At 40.9% G+C, this 16,558-nt stretch overlaps 1 protein-coding gene across 1 annotated transcript in view; it reads right to left on the bottom strand.

The window, feature by feature from the left end:
* Positions 1-10,072, bottom strand: part of ARFGEF2 (ARF guanine nucleotide exchange factor 2) — a 39,029-nt gene extending 28,957 nt beyond the window's left edge. Inside the window, exons 1-4 of the mRNA XM_075439044.1 lie at positions 9,765-10,072; positions 1,973-2,003; positions 1,154-1,277; positions 290-436 (exon numbers count right to left, since the gene is read on the bottom strand). Of these exons, the coding sequence (XP_075295159.1) occupies positions 290-436; positions 1,154-1,277; positions 1,973-2,003; positions 9,765-9,903 (441 nt within the window). The 5' untranslated portion in view covers positions 9,904-10,072. The remainder of the gene's footprint in view (positions 1-289; positions 437-1,153; positions 1,278-1,972; positions 2,004-9,764) is intronic.
* Between the last annotated feature and the right edge of the window lie 6,486 nt (positions 10,073-16,558).

The following is a 16,558-nucleotide window of genomic DNA, read 5'->3' as shown; positions in this document are numbered from 1 at the left end:
GCGGGCATTACTACTCTAGAAGATGAACATCAAGCTGTCTGCAAGATAAAGTATCCAGGCCATGGCTCATCCCAAAAAGAAGGACAAACATTTATAAACTATTCCCTCATGTTCTGCTTCACCAAGTCTGATCTGGTTACAGCCTCCCTAAATTCAATGACACATCCAACAGTGTAAGAAATGGAGAAACTGGGCCTTAAATAGTGCTTTGATTAAATTTTTTTCAGTTACAAAATCAAAGACAGAGAAAGCAAATTTATATTGCACCAAAATGAACCAAATAAAATACCTTAATTATCTGCAGTTGTACTCCTTCATCTGTTTGAGGACCCTGAAAGCAATTGCAAATGGTTTCAACTATTCGATCAATCAGTCTTTTTCCAGGAGCTCCACTGTCTGGAGCATTGCCAGTGATATGTCCATATGCAATGAGTTTCTAGGTAGGAAGAATGCAGGTTAGACAGCCATATACTGTTAAGTACAATACAGTTAAGAACATCATAAAGACGGGGTTTTAGACAGCATACCCCACTTAACCGTTTTAACACAAAAATTTAACTCCATCAATAGTGTGACTACCAAACACTTGGACTGTTCACACATCTAGACAAAACAGACTTGGTAAATGATACACAAGATTTTTCCACCCAGATCATTTCTTCCTACCGTAACCAGACAAAATTTTTTAACATCAGTCTTTGCACCTCTTCACAACTGAAAGGTTCTGCCCTTAAGTTGCATTCGTTTTTTCTGCAAGAATCTAAGGAGGAACAAAGTAGCAAGATTCCAGAGTCTGACCTCCCATCATATCAACACTACAAGAAACACTATGGTAAATATTCCTTTGAGAGCACAATACATTAAATATCTTTATGGAATATTGTAACCATTCATGAGTTTCAATAAAGGCTCGCTTCACTATGAAACACCACATGCACATTTCTGACTTTGACAAGACGCACTTTCAGCCAAGCCTGATAATAACTTCTTTTGCATGGTTTATGCATCTAGGTAGCCACAGTGGGTTCTGCACAGCTGTATGTAACTCAGGACAGTATTACTTCTTCACTCTAAGAATACCAACAGCACACAAGATTTTTGTAACTGCATGCTTCTCCATTTCACTCTGTCCAAGTTTAAACAGAATACTTACCTGTAAACAATCCAGCGAAGTACTGACAATACGTGGAGACTTTGACTGGCAGGCCAGTTCAAATGGAAGGAAATATTTATCTGCTTCAATGAAGTTTGCTTTTGGGGGAGCAGCAGTGCCTTCTCTAGGTCAGATAAGAAGAGTTATTAATTTTTCTAAACATGCATATCACAGCAAACTACACTTCCTCCTTTTCTAAATTTAAAGCTGAACAGTGCATAGCAGCATACAAATGTAATTCAAGTTTCTCTCGCACATACTTTCTAAAAGGAAGCTCAGTTTTCTTTAAAAATCAGACAAAAAACACATTTACTTATATTGCATCTGATCTTTTTCAAATATTTGTCAATTTAATTCTCCCCTTTCTACACTCCAACACTGTCCCACTACCTGAAATACTGGGGAGCTCCTACACAACTTAAATGACAAATCTATCTAAAATTTGGATTTAAGTAATACTTACATTGGTGTTCTTGATCGATGTAGTTAAGGTCATATACTGTCAGACATAGGATACCTACTGCTCTTTGTGATTTCCTATCAGGCTATATTAAGCCAAATAAAAGGAACTGAAAAACTAGCACCTTTCAGAAGGTTTGCAATGTTTTCATAGTGAAATTCAGAGGCAGTTATGGCTTAACTACCTATAACCATAAACATTGTTTAATTCGAACACATGGGCCATGTATTTTGGGCAGAAAGGTGTGTAACTGGCTATTCAAAACTCATCGCTGTAACATAAATACAATCATACATTTCTGCTATCAAATTATTCTACTTGTTGTTTTCACGCATAGTTTACAGCAATTAATAATTTACCTTTGCCTTTCCAGCTCTGTTTTTATTTCATCTGGAAGAAAGAAAAAAATTCAAAGCGTTTAACACCAAACTCAAGTTATCAGTAACATAAATAAGGGAAACATAACAAAGCAAAGCCGTCTCAAATCAGAAGTCTTACACTTCAGTATTTGCTATTCTTTTCCTATAACATCTTCAGAGATCACAGAGACAGTTACACCACTTATTAGAAGGCATACTTCTCAATTACTACACGAAAAACGTATTTTTTCCAAACATTCTTAAGAAAAGATGTCTTCAGAAAACACAGATATAGCATGCAATTTTTATTCAAGAGTAAGTCTACATCCTACAGAGCTCAGGTCTGCAGAAGTCTTCAAGCCACTACATAACCCATTAGTTCAATGCATATGACCTCCTGGTTTACTGCAATGCCAGACAGCCTGTTTTCGTTAAATCTCACAATATGACATCAGCTGAACAAACAAACTCCCAAGAGATAAGAAGTCATAAATGCATGCTGTCATTTTGCCAGTGGAGCTTTTTTTTTTTTTAATTACACTTTTAGGAAACTTACAATAATACAGGGGAAAAAAGTTTATTTCTCATTTCTTTTGTATTCAGCAGCAAATGCCGAAGATCCTAGCATGGCTTTTTCAGGATTTCTAATGTATTACCATGACACACAATATAGACCAGAACTGCACTACACCAGACACAGCACAAGTGCACAGTGTGAACAGTGATAAAAAATACCAAAACCAGCACGCACAGTAAGGCTGCACAGTTACAATCATTTGTGACACCATGTGGAATGCTGTCCCTCCCGCTCTCTCTCATGTGCCTGCAAATTACCATGCCTACAAAACTTGTTTCAATTGCAAAATTGTCAGAAACGGCTCATTTACTCAATACTTATCCACAACACTGGAGAGGCACCATTGTTTGGGATTAGATTTTCAGAGTTCTGAGTATTTCGGTGCTGTCTGTCAACCTCAATAATTTCTTCTGTCTCAGAAGCATCAATACACAAAACACACTAATGAACAGGGACTGCAACCCAACCAACACATATTACAGGTTTTTGCACAGTCCTGTTGTTCAATGAATGTTACAAGAACTAATCCTTGCAGAGTATGCCTATTTTGGAAGCAAAATGCAGAGGAAACCTGTATCACTACAAGTTGTGAGTGATGAACTACGTTCAGAACTGGGACTTGTCTGCCATACTCTCATTAATGAAAGGCAACATGGTCAACAGTCAAGAAAGAAGCAGTACGACATCCAGTAGCAACAAATGATATAACAAGAACTGAAGAAACTTTATCCACCCTACAGTCAACAAAGGAATAGACAACAGTAAAACTGAGGAGTCACAGGCCCACAATAATCGCAGCTCTGTTCAGAAGCCCACCATTTTCTAATCAAGTCCATCACACAAACTACCATGCCCAATAACTTTAAAGGAGAGACAATTTTCACTGGCCAGTATCACTCAAGCCAGTGGCAAGGCAACGAGCCGAGCCATGCCGAGCACATAGGCCCATAGTGCCCAGGATTTCAGAATTAGGAGTAACTTTGCAGCTCTGCGACAGCGCAGACCCAGCATTGTCACCCCTAATACTTCAGGCTTCAACTGGTAAGGGGAGTCAGAATGAAGACTGTCCATAAGAAATAACCAAGGTTTCTCACGCCAGACAGACAGTCAATGTAAATCCTAACACAGTATCACTTCTTGGATCACCGTGTTCTTCACTCCAGTATTCTGCTGGTCTATCAACAAGATGGCTAGTCAGAAGCTCAATTCAGCAAAATTTGAATTCAGTCCTCTTGATTTTATCAATTTCCCCATCTTTAACATTGTATTATGATCCACAGAGCTACTGAGATTAATACACACTAAAAGACCCACCAATTTATTGCGTCCCTATTTCAATCTCCCTTATTATTAGAACAGTGTATTCCTGTCACCTACGGGAACCGGTTCCTTAAAACACAGTGTTCTGGGTAGCGTTACTTGTTCTGAATGCTTAGTCCTGCCTCCAGGTCTCGGCAGAGAAAGGCATGTTGTAGCTACAGCCAGAATCCCAAGTACAGCAGGACGCCAGGGTGTCTAGCTATACCACAATTAATGCTGTATTTCAGAAACATTGTAGAACTAGGGTTTACAGGTTTTGTTGGGTTTTTTTTTTTTTTTTTTTTAACAACTGCAAAAACTCAACATTCTCTGAACTAAGTTTATTTTTCAAAGCAGAAAGACTGCACGAGTTAGCAAAGTGGTCCTCCTTGCACTAAAAATGTAATTTGTCTGGTTTGGAAATAAAAGGCTTCCTTGATTTGATAATGTTTTGGTCAAGACAGACTAGACACCTGTTGAATACTCACAGATATTTCTACAGCACATGAAACAGAAAGCTATTTTACCGATAAAATAGTTGCTGCAATTTTCCCCCCCGCATTGGCACATCAATAAAGCGAGTATCATCAGAGACACAGTAAAAAAAAAAAATTAAAAAAAAAATCCATATTTGATACATGTAGCTCAGTGAATGTGAGTTTTCCTGTTTGTGCACTTACCCACTTCCCACTCCTCTCAGCAGCTTCCACTTCAGAAGCTGTGGACAAGCTTAAATTCTGTGATCTTTGAGCTGAAACTGAAACCTGTTCAGTATCCACTAGTCTGGCCATCCTAATACTCAAAACATGTCTCAGTTCATCCAGTTCAATTTTGGCATCTTTCTTCCCACTGCACCCAGCTGCTGGCAAGAAAGCAAGCTGAAGGTCATGCACACCACCTTCTTTCTGTCATTCTATTTTGTGGGAGGTGGACAGGGAGGGCTTGTTGGGGAAGTCCTTTGGAAAGGGGAGAAGGGGTCCAAAATCAAAATTCCTCACCTAAAAATTAAGTTATTTGTTAAAAAAAATCCCTCAAACTACTGTAGGAATATTACAGCAATGAGTTCACCCAAGAAAATAAAGAGGTTATTTTGTAAAATGTAATACCACACAAGAAAAACAAGGTTTCATTGTTAGGATATACTATTCTCTGTTACAGAAGTGCTCACCTCCACATTCAGGGTGTAACCAAGTAAGGCTATTTTTTTCCAAATACCTATATGCTCCTGAAATAGTTTCTTTTTCTTTCAAAGAGATCACTTCCCCCCCCATACTGTTTATGAGCAAAGCAGAATAGCAAAAAGTTTTGAACCAAAACCTCAAAGATTTTAGCCTTAAGGAGTCATGATCATGCCCATCTTTACTCATAGTTATATTAGATCTTGCATTGGAAAAATATCTAATAATAGCATCCCATATTAGAGCAATGGCAATTTCACTCTCAGATACACTCCGTAAATTTAAAAAAAAAAAAAAATTCTAACCAAGGCCTAACCAAGTTCCCCACAATTTTATTATACAAAGGTTTTTCTACAGCCATATAAAAACATCTGCGCCACAAGAGTATTTTAATAAATAATGCTGGTGGAAAAGAATAAATAAAAGGACAAAACCAAGTTACAGACATGCCTCTGTTACTGATTGCATCAAAGCAGTTTGGAAATCTTCACCATTTGTAGCGCTCATTTGGTGGTCTGACCACCAAAAGCAAGTGAAACAGAAATTGTTGCCTAACTGAAGCTTGTTGCCAAGCCTTGACCAGGCACAGCCAGCTTCCAGAAACCTACTGCCACTCTCCCAGTCATAGAGCTAAGGGGCACAGCTCAATTCCCTTCCTCAGCTACGGAACACTGTCTGAATTTTGGTCAACAGCTGGTCATCACAGCACAACACTGACCCCTCACTTGGTGCTTTTGGTAGTAGAGCTACCTGCTACTTTCAAGGCCAGAACGCACAGGCATACACCACACCTACTTCAGTTAGAAACACCTTCAACTCCAGGCACTACACGTGCTGCCCACTCAACGCAAGCCTTTTAGCGTTCCAACCAGGCAACACAACTGGAGTAACACACAAGGCCTTGCAGCACAATTTCTTCCAGAATTTCTTCTCCTAGCCACAGCAAAAGCAGAAAGAGGCTCATGCTGAGAGTAACTACCTTTCTATATTAGACAGATGGTTTAAGTTTGCTTAGTATTGAAAACTGTATGTTAAAATGGAGGAAATAATTGCCTGCCTGCAATTAGATGCATCCTATGTTCATGTACAGTCAAGTTTGTCTCAGTGGAAGCAAACTAGTTTCTGTGCAGAAAATGGCATAGCTCATGTTAGCACAAGGACACAAGCAAAGTCTTTCCACAGCTTGTCAGAACACCAGACAGCAGTACCAATGCAAACTACGGAGCACCAGTGAAAGCATCACTCCCCCCAACCCAGCAAAGTCTACTGCATTGCCGAATTCCAGGATGCCTTAAACTTAAATCAAATAACCCAACACCCTGCGTTTATTGATTCTATTGATCTACAGAGAACCCTTTAGAAAACGCTCCCACAATGAAACAAAACTATCTCCTCTTTGCCCCAGCATTCTCAAAATATGCTAGCCAAGAGGCTACTAAACTAACAAATATAAACTCATTTTAGACATCTGTCCTTTACAGCCAGAAACTTCTTAAACACACAGCTGTATTCCTAATCGAAAGCATGGTTTAAGAGATTTTTTTTTTAACTCATTAACAAGCTAACCAAAGAAATTCTGTTGTTTACAAAGCTCGAAGACACGTATGTGGAGGTGCCTAGGCAATCAAAGAAGGTCACATAACTGGGTTGGACGCACAGTATGTCATTAAAAAACAGTCCTAACAGGGCAAGAATAATGGTTGGTATGAGAGACCCAGGTGCACAATTAGCATTAGACCAATATGAACTGCTGTGATACATACTGCCTGTGTTCCACTGAATTTTTCAGGATAGAGCTTATTTCAGGAGATTTACTAAGAACCATGTGTGCCTAGAGCTCCACCTAAATGCTTATTAAGCAACTATTTATATACAATACACTGGCTGTCTGTTGAAAACTAGTTTTCTTAAAAACACTGTTCTCCAAAGCAGAGCAGAACAGCTTCTCTGTTTAAAACTCTACTTCTCCCAGTCTCTCCTGGGACTTCCTGGCACTAAGCGCACAGGATACAACCGTTACACCTACTGATGAAGCAAGAGACTGAATGAAGGAATCTATTCAAACTCTGCTTACTCAACATTAACACTGTATATTTCAAAGGAGCGGTGGACAGAAGGAAAAAAAAAAACCACACACACTAGTGGAAACTGGTTTTGTTCCTTTTCTTCCACCTTTCTTGTGTTTATGTCAAATTTGAGCCCATGACACTTCTCATTTCCACAAAGTCACGAAGGTATTTTGCAGTCCAAAACCGCACAGTATTAGTCTAGTGAAAGGTATATTACCAAGAAGGGAAGAGAAGAAAGGGTAAGAACAGTTTAAAACTAGCATGAAAGAACACCCATATTTCCTACATAAGAATGACTGCAATTTTCAGCAGTAATTTACTTCAGTTCTCACGAGTTGAACACCTTCAAAATAATACAGAACTCACATAAAAGAAAACAAAAAGTATCATTCCCACAGTTAGAAATATATTCCTGTGTCTCAGCAAACAAAAAATTTAAAGCATATATAATTAACAGAAACACTACTGCAGTAACACTACAGCAGAAATTGTAGAAATAGCTGCAGAATAATTTATATTAGGTAGTTCTAGAATTCTCTCTATTTAGAAAAAGGATGCATCACAGACTTTTCTAGTACCAAGAGCAGATACCATTTATACATTACCTGTGCCTGTGTTGACCAGTTTATAAATGGTACAATACCTCAAGGATCCATTAGAAAGACCATTGTATAATTAAGATGGCACAGCAAATGGAATTTCATAAGAGGTGGAAAGGGATTATTTGAAATACAACACGGAGAAAAGAAAAAAAAAAAGACAACAGCTATTACCAGTTCCATAAAGTTAACTTTACATTTCTCTCAAACTGAATTACTTTTACTCAGAGTTAACTGGACTTTATTACTATTATTAAAAACACTGAAACTTCTCTCACCCATAACAGTTTGTGTATATTACAAAGTTTGGCCTGAATTCCTCAGACTGCAATAAACATTCTTCCCACATTTCCTAGCATATTTACTATTGCACAGGGCTTGATAATTAAGCAAACACTTTTGAAATTGAAGCTTGTACATTATATTAAATAAGAGTATTACTTAATTAAACTTAATAAAACTGATTTTTTCATTTGTGTAAAAGAGAGCTTAACTTAAACAGAATGAAGTTTGGGGGAAAAAAAATCATACGTAATGAAAAGAAACCACATTCACGTTGGCAACTTAAAATGATGCAGCAACATTCACCAAATATAACAGAGATCCTTTAGTACAGTAATCAAGGCCCTGCTAGGGCAGGATGGTTGGGCAACAGAAGGTTATCTTTTCATGCTGACCTCTGCTTTAGTCCAGGAAAGCACATGGACTTTTTTCCAAGCAAGATTAGCAAAAAAAGTCTATCATTACAACCATTAACTAACCTCAAATGTACTGCACCTTAAAATACACAGACATAGAACAGTTATAATCCAGCCTACAAACGCTAATAGGTGGCTATCACACAGTACCCGTCTCCCAAAACCAGAATCTTTGACATGTCAGTAAACATAAAGACCTTCGCTAGTAATCTTTCAAGAAAGTTCCCTTTCTTGTCCTCTAATACATTTGCACAGCAGCAAAACAGGTTCCCAGTCCTGTAAACAGGCTGGGTGCATGTTGGGGGACTTAGGAAAGAAACCAGAAAAGGAAGTAAGCTGGAAAAGCAGTTTCAAACCGCTGAGGCACACGTTATACTATTGCTCAAAACGTCAAGTTCAAATAATAATAAAAAATGTCCTTCTATCTGATTACCCTTCTCTGGATATACCATCACTACAACTAGCTCCTGCAAATTTGTTGAAGGTGTGAGAAGGAAGATAAAAACGATGGCTATTTTTCAAGCTTGCTTTTGCAGTCCATTTGACAGAACTTGCATCTGCCCAGTTTCCTTATCTACTCAACCTGTCTTTTCTTCTGTTCTGGATACAGTAAACGTCCCATAATTAGAAGAAAAATGCCTGTGCAAAGCAACCAAAACTGTAACAGATATGTCACCTTTGCAGCATAATCAAGGCCACAAAGAATTACAACTGTAAGAACTACAGTGCTTTGTCCAGCTTATTTTTTCCCCTTCATGACTTATGTTTTCAGAACTTCAACACAGAGACCTATATCATCAGTCTGTACTGGCAGGAGATTTCAGGACCAGTCCACCAACTTCCCAAAAAGTATTTTCAGTTCTGGAAGACACCAGACATTGCACGTCTCTGGCTGCACTGCTAACAGCCTTGAGCCAGTCCAACCGTGAGCTAGAGGTAGGATGTCGGAAGATGACTAGCCCTGGAAGGTGGGAGACTCCGTGAGCCGAGGGCCTTAAGCAGCCTGCTTCCTAGCTGAAAAGTTTATCATTACTTTTCTCAAAATTGGTTCTAAAGTGACAAGCGCAAATCCCTTCTGTTTCACCTCGAGGCCAGAACTTAGTAAGAGACATTCGGGGAGTCTCCCCTCGCATTTGCGCGCCTCGTACTAGAGAAAGAACTTTCTCCCCTTTCCAGAGTCCGGAGCTCCGCCGGGCCCAGCCGGCAGCCGCGCAGCCGGGAGCCCGGGACTCGCCCGCACCCCGGCGCGGCAGCGGACGCCACCCGGGGCGGAAGCACGGGCGGGCAGGGACTCCCGCCCGCCGCGGGGACCCCTGCTCCCCCCCCCGGCCGCGGAGGGGTCGCGGCCGCCGGCCCGGCGGGGCGGACTCACCCAGCGCCACCTGGCAGGCTCTCCGCAGCTGTCCGTGCGGGGGCCGCTTCGCCTCCTTCTCCGCCAGGATCTTCTCCAGGGCCCGCGACACAAACATGCTCTTGGTGCGGGCGTCCTGCTCGCGGACCGGGGGCTGCATGGCGGGGTGGGGCGGGCGGCCCCGCCGCGGGGCAGGGAGGGGGTGGCCGGTGCCGGCGCTCAGAGCCTGCGGCCGCGCCGCGGCCCCATCACCCGGAAGAGACGCGCCTCCCTCAGCGGCCACCACGGCGCCATCACCACGGCGCCGCCATATTGCCACCGTCACGTGACTTGGGCTACACCCCGCCTTCCCGCGGTAACCTCCGACCCCTTCGCGGTGACTGGCGGCGGAGGGGCGGGGCCCGAGGCGGGGGGGCGGGGCCCGAGGCGGAGGGGCGGGGCCCGAGGCAGGCTGACACCGCCCTGGGGTCGGGGCAGCTGTCCGGGAGCTGTGGCCGCCGGTCGCTGCTCGGGAGCGGGCGGCTGACAGCCATTAAACCGCGTTAACGCCACCTCGGCGCAGCTCCAGGGTTCTGGCGGACGGCTGAGCTGTTCATAGCGATCGGCGTGTGTGGGAAGGCTGCTCTGGGGCCGCCCGGGGCTCCCACCCCCCCTGCTGGGCCCCTCCCGGCCTGCTGACGCACGTTGGCCCCTTTTCTTGTCCCTGCCTTTTCTGGGGGCGAAACCCGGCTCGCCTGCTTGCTGTAATGCAAAATGCTGAAATGGAAATTGGTCTGTTGGGTCAAGGGTACAAATGTCAGTATTGCTGAGAATTGCAAGTACAGTTACTGGTGCAAATATTTGTAGCAATGAAGTTACGATTACTGAAAGGGAGGTCACGTTAATAGAATACTCATTTTTACAAGGCTTCTAATCTAAGCACCTCGACATTTGCATCATCACCATTAACTTCCACAGAACGAGTCCTGTGAAGATGCACAGCAGGTACACGTGTGAAAGACCCAGACAAAGTCGTAAGAAGAATGACTAAAAATCAAATTTCAAGTCCAGAAGTTGAGTCTCCTCATATTACCATATGCCAAATTGCGTCTTCTCCCTTTACCCTTTGTCCCATGTGGCAGGGTACCTTACACCCAAAATCAAATTCTGCACTCTTTGAAAGCCAGTATAATCTTTGGAAATAATCTGTAGAGGTAATATACTCCATTTACTCTCTCCACTGTGATCTGGCAACCATCACTAGAACGCAGTCATCTCTTCTATGTCATTCCACAAAGGACTTCATCAAATTAAGACAACCACATCTAAGTGAAAATACAGCGATGCATTAGATTGCCTAGATTGTAATTTTATTTCCTTATTTTCCAAGCAGCAGGACTGTAATTCTTTAAAATGTCATTATAATCCTTAATGTCAAGTTGTCAAGAGCTGCAATTTTTGTCCTAGAAACCACTAGCAAAGGCTCCATACCCAAAACACCCATGCAAAGCATTAGTTTAGTATTATTTCATTAGCTTAGTATTATTTCACAGGGAAAATGGACAGGTGCTTTGTGATCACCTTTACTGTCCAGAGGTTTATGTGGACTAGGTCACGCAGAGCTTAGGACTCCACTTGTATGGAAAAATATGAACTAGAGGATGGGAAATCAGAAGTTGTAAGAAAGCTGGATAAGAAGCAGGGAAGGGCCTCTATCTGGAAATTATTTTTAAGGTTTGTAGTATCTGAAGACTTGAGTTTTCCTTGGAGATCAGCATTCAAGTATGGGTGTGATAGACGTGTGATTTCATGGCTCGTCATTAAATCATGCTTTGTCAGGGTGTAACTGCCTCAAACATCTGCTAAGTTATATCTGTTCACAGTAATAGCATGTTCTGCCTCTTCTGCTACCAGAAAATGCACCATGTCGTAAAGGTGAGACACTGTTGGAAGGTTAAAGTCCTGAGAGTTTGTCAGCTGAAGCTGTCATAAGGCAACTAACTTGAACTTTCCTCTGCATTAAGTGAGTAATGTACGTCCAGAATGAATCCCTGTTCCAAGTCAGAGTCACAGAAACGTGAGGCTGGGAAGCACTGCAACAGATCATTTAATCCGTCACCAAGCACAAAAACAGATTGTTGCCTCTTCATGAAAAGCTCTGATAGAGGAGATAGACTGAACAGCTTTTCAGTTAGTTGCCTCCAGTATTTCACTAACTACTCAATTAGGAAATTCTCCATAATATCTGGTCTGGATGTTAACTGTGATCAATTAGCAGAGAGAAGGATTCCATTATGGTGATGGGAATATCAGAAAAATAGAGACAGATAATGTAGGAATCAGTCTTAAATTTTTTTTTAATGAAGAGTTTTCCAGACTGTGAATATAGTTTCATTTTTGTTTCTGCTTGTGACTATAGTTTTTCGTTTTTGATGCTGAAAATGTCTTATAGTTTGGTTCTTCCTGCATTTTGTTTGAATTTCTGGTTTCCTATACAAAAGACATTCATCCCTGTTACCTGATGGATGTGCTGATTTCAGTCTTGTTGTAGCCTCAGTAACATAATTGTTTTTACACTAAGAGTAGACTTCGTCCTCAAGCTTTGTGCTGATACTTTGTGTCTTAATTTCACAGCATAATATGGTGAAACCATGTAAAGTATGCTTCTTTAGTAGTAACTAACTCCATTAAATATTTAGAAGAATTTCAGAATGCCGAAGTAGCCTGTATTTTTTCCTGGTGTTTTCCCAGCAGGATTCAGTATGCTGTTATTTTTAAGTTGTATCAGCTGTGTAATCATTTTATACATTCACTATTTGTTTTTGTGTTACACATCTAAAAGTGCTGGGTATTAAGCCACTACATGATGGAGTATTTTGTATGGGGTATTCAGTTCCATGAGATATTTCATAATATCCTTTGGGCCTGTGATCATCTTAAGGTTTTACACCCTATTTGTATATCTTGCTATGTCTGTGATCGCTTGAGTGTGCCATTTCTGAAGAAACCACTTAGGGTTTGGACTAACCTGATCTAGCTGAAGACATCCCTGCTCATTGCAGGGGGGTTGGACCTAGATGACCTTTAAAGATCCCTTCCAGGCCAAAGAATTCTATGATTCTATGCTTCTATAGTATCAGGGGGTTAAGAGACAGTTTACATGCCAGCTGGCTGAATTAATTTGCATTGAAGACTAAAACACAGATAATAGTATGGGGTTTAATTGTAGTTTGCAAAAACCTTGTTTCCAAAAGGCAAAGTCTGAAAGGCTTTTCAGGTTAATGCTGATTCAGTGTGTCTCTGGGAGGGAATGAGGAAGGTGGCTTGCTGTACATCTCATGACTCAGCTGCCTCCTTTAATTCCTACTCCCAGCTCCACTGTGGCTCTGCTATACTGCAGGCTTTCAAATCCTCTCCACAGGGTATCTCATTGACTTTCTTACTGACCAGGCAACATCTAATTTAATTTGCTTTGTTCTGAAGGGCAAGAAATTCAGTATAAACCTTAAGAGCCTCATTACTGACTCAAAAAAATGACAAAAAGGAACAATATCAAATTTCTTCTGGCTAGTTTAATTTAGAACATCCAAAATAAAAAAAGGTTTAATATGTCTCCCTAATAATGCCTGCCTGTTAGAAAGGGAGGGATGGAGAAATAGCACACAAAAAAAGAGAGAAGAGGATCACCTCTCACAGAGTCAAGTACTGTCATTGAGAGCTCAGAAGTCAAGGCAAACTGATTGTGCTTGGACTCAAGAGTCATTTCATTTCAGTGCTGAAATCTATAGTCTTCGTGTAGGTAAGAATACGCCTCAGAGAACACGATGGCCAAGTTAGAAATGAAGATTTGGCTGATACAGGTTAACCAGTAGTCAGACTTGAGTGAAAAATAGTCATGTTGGGAAGGTGACAGAATATTATAGATTCCACTAAGTTTTTATTCTAAGTAGTAATGGTAAGGAAAGGAGACCCATCTCTTGAAAAGCTATGAGTTCAGCCATAAAAAGGTAAAGCGTGTGGTTAAGAGAATAAGAAAAGAAGCAGAGCGCCCAAGAATTAAGTGTTGCTCATTCAAAAAAGAGGGGTTTCATTTTCATTTATGCTAAGGACTGCTATGATTTTTTACCTTCTTATGGATGGGTCCTCTTTATACTCTGAAGCTCCCAAAGAACCTCTTCCTTTATTGTTACAGATAATGTTCAAGTAAGTCTCTGCAGACCTTTGTTAGCACCTAGGATGGCCTTGCCTTGCCTGCCTTTTATTGTTATAGGATTTCAGGCAAAAGGAAGCAGATTCCTGACACAGACTGTCCACAGACTGTGCACAGACCATGGTTGACCACACTGTTGTTTCAAACATATGAGTTTATCCAACAGAGCTTGAGAAATGTGTATATGTAAGATATATTGTCAGAGCTAACTGGGTATAGACTGCTCCTTGATCCACTAGTACTAGCTTCTGAAGAAACTGTCCAAGCAACAGCCTCCTCCTTTCCCTCATCAACATTGGGTCCCAGGCACAGTGGCAGATGGTTCTAATTACTAACCTCTTTTTGCAGAAATGTACTTTTTCCGTTGATTAGGCTTAATGCCTGCCTTTGTTTTTTGTATGATCACTGGTAATCCATATGCGGTAAACAGATAGCTTGTCATCTATGCTAAACTGGCTCCTTGCCAACACCAATGATCCAACACTGCCCAGGAGGTCTGGAGTACAGACAGAATCTTTGTTTTCATTCTCTAAATGCTAGTGAGAGACCTTTGTACATTCTTGAAATGTAATGATGCAGCAGGTTTTGGACAGGATGAGGGGCGGGACACAGCAATACTCCGCTCCATTTGGGTGGGCAGTAAATGTACGAGACCTGTGAAGAAAAAGAGGGTGGAATACCTTGCCCGTGGCATCAGTCTTGTTATATTCGACAGGAGTTGGAAACGAATCATGATCCTTCTTCTTTCTTGTAGGTGCAGCCCACTCAGCAATATCCTGATATCTGCAAACCAAGAGAGTCAGGACAGGTGACACAGGATGTAATCTCTGTGAGAAAACAAAACAAAAGAAAACAAAACCCATCTTCCTCAGAGAACAGAAAACTAGAAAAAAACCCCCAAAACCTATTAAGATGTTTTCTGTGAATCATGCTAAGATGCAGATGGGCCTTGAGAATGCCAAACAAAAATATGTCCATGGTAGTCTATTGAAACTGAAATAAGGGCTTTTAATGCTTTTTTAGCTTTCAGTTTTCCAGACTGGTCCAGTGGCCTGAGGAATTGCCAGCAGCTCAGTGCATCTGTGTTTAATGTCTCTAGTCAAGGACTTTTACCAGGGGGTCAAACTATACTTTGATCACAATAACTTGAGGTGCTGCAGCATATGTTCAGCTCAGTCTAAGTGAAGTGATACCAATTCTTGTCTGTCAACTGGCAGTAAATGGCACTGACGGGCATGACTTCATGTAAGGAGGGAAAGGTTAATATGAGAAGCAGTGAATGTCAGGACAGTTTATTTCCAGGCCAGCAGCATTAAATTGATATCCTGGAGTTCAAAGTTCTGCAGTGGGGCTTAATATACCACACTGATCCGTTTCTCTTGGCTGCAGTGATCAGCTGTTATTATCAAAATGTAAAGTTCTAATTGTGTTGGAACTGCCTGTTCACTGGTATTGCATATGTGACAGCAATATTTCTAACATATTTTCCCAGCAAAATAGTTAACCCATCAACAATTGATTGGATGCTGTGTAGCCTAAAACTAGATTTTATGAGAATTCACAGACAAGACACCTTTCTGAAATGTACCAGTGCAAGTAGCAGATCATTCTCAGGACACCTTCTCAGAAAAACTTTTCTGTTTCTCTTTTCATGTACCCCCAGGGCTAGCCTACTCCTATCCGCCTAATGGATTAGGTCCTTCCACCTGTACACAGTTTTACTCAGATGCTACTTCTATCTCAACAAAACAAAGCCAGTTCTGTGAAGGAAGCCTTCGCTCTATGTGCAGACAGTGGCAAAATAGGGGTAAGACATTAATTTTGGATTCTGTCTCCTTTAAAGTGCTTGGGTTTGGAGCCTTGGTTATCAGAGTTCAAATTTATCTTACCTAAATGCAGGAGCTTAGTGACTGCAGTCCCCAAATCCAAATCCTGGTTTAAAATAATGTAGGTTCCTCATTTAGGCATATTGCTTAAGGATAGGTGGGGTGAAGTGAGGTACACCTGGGTGAAGTACAGGTTTAGGTTCTTATTTTGTTTTCTAGGTTTTATCGTATCTATTGGGCATGGAAATGATCCTATAACATTTCAAAACTAGTTTTAATTTAATTTAATTAATGAATTTTAAATTAATTTTAAAAATCTAATGATGAGGAAAAAATGGAGTAGTCTCAATTTTCTCCTTCAGTACTTGAAACTCAAACAGCACAGCATTACATTGCAAAACAATGAAATGGACCAAAATGGATGTTTACATGGATGTAATAAGCAACTTCACAAGGGAAAGAAAAATAATAGGTTGAAAAGATCATTTAAGGCATTATAAGTACATACCACAATTTTTTATAATTCTTTAAAACATTTTGTTATTTTTTCCCACAAACTTTTAGTCTCTGCTGGAATTATTTAACTGGAATATCAAATCTAACACAAATCAATAAACAGACTTTTTGAGTGGAATTTAGCAAACCTACCCCCAAGCTGTTGGAATTCAGATGGTATTTGGCTGAGCACAGGGCCACGTCTATGCAAAAAGTGCTTTGGCAGTGTAAATGTATCGGGATGCTATGGGGGTAACTCTAACAGTGATACTAATGCTGACGGTCTGAATCTGCTAAGCTTGCCC

This window comes from Opisthocomus hoazin, chromosome 18 (genome assembly GCF_030867145.1).
Source record: "Opisthocomus hoazin isolate bOpiHoa1 chromosome 18, bOpiHoa1.hap1, whole genome shotgun sequence".
Classification (NCBI taxonomy): Eukaryota; Metazoa; Chordata; class Aves; order Opisthocomiformes; family Opisthocomidae; genus Opisthocomus; species Opisthocomus hoazin.
This window is presented reverse-complemented; position numbering and strand designations above follow the sequence as displayed.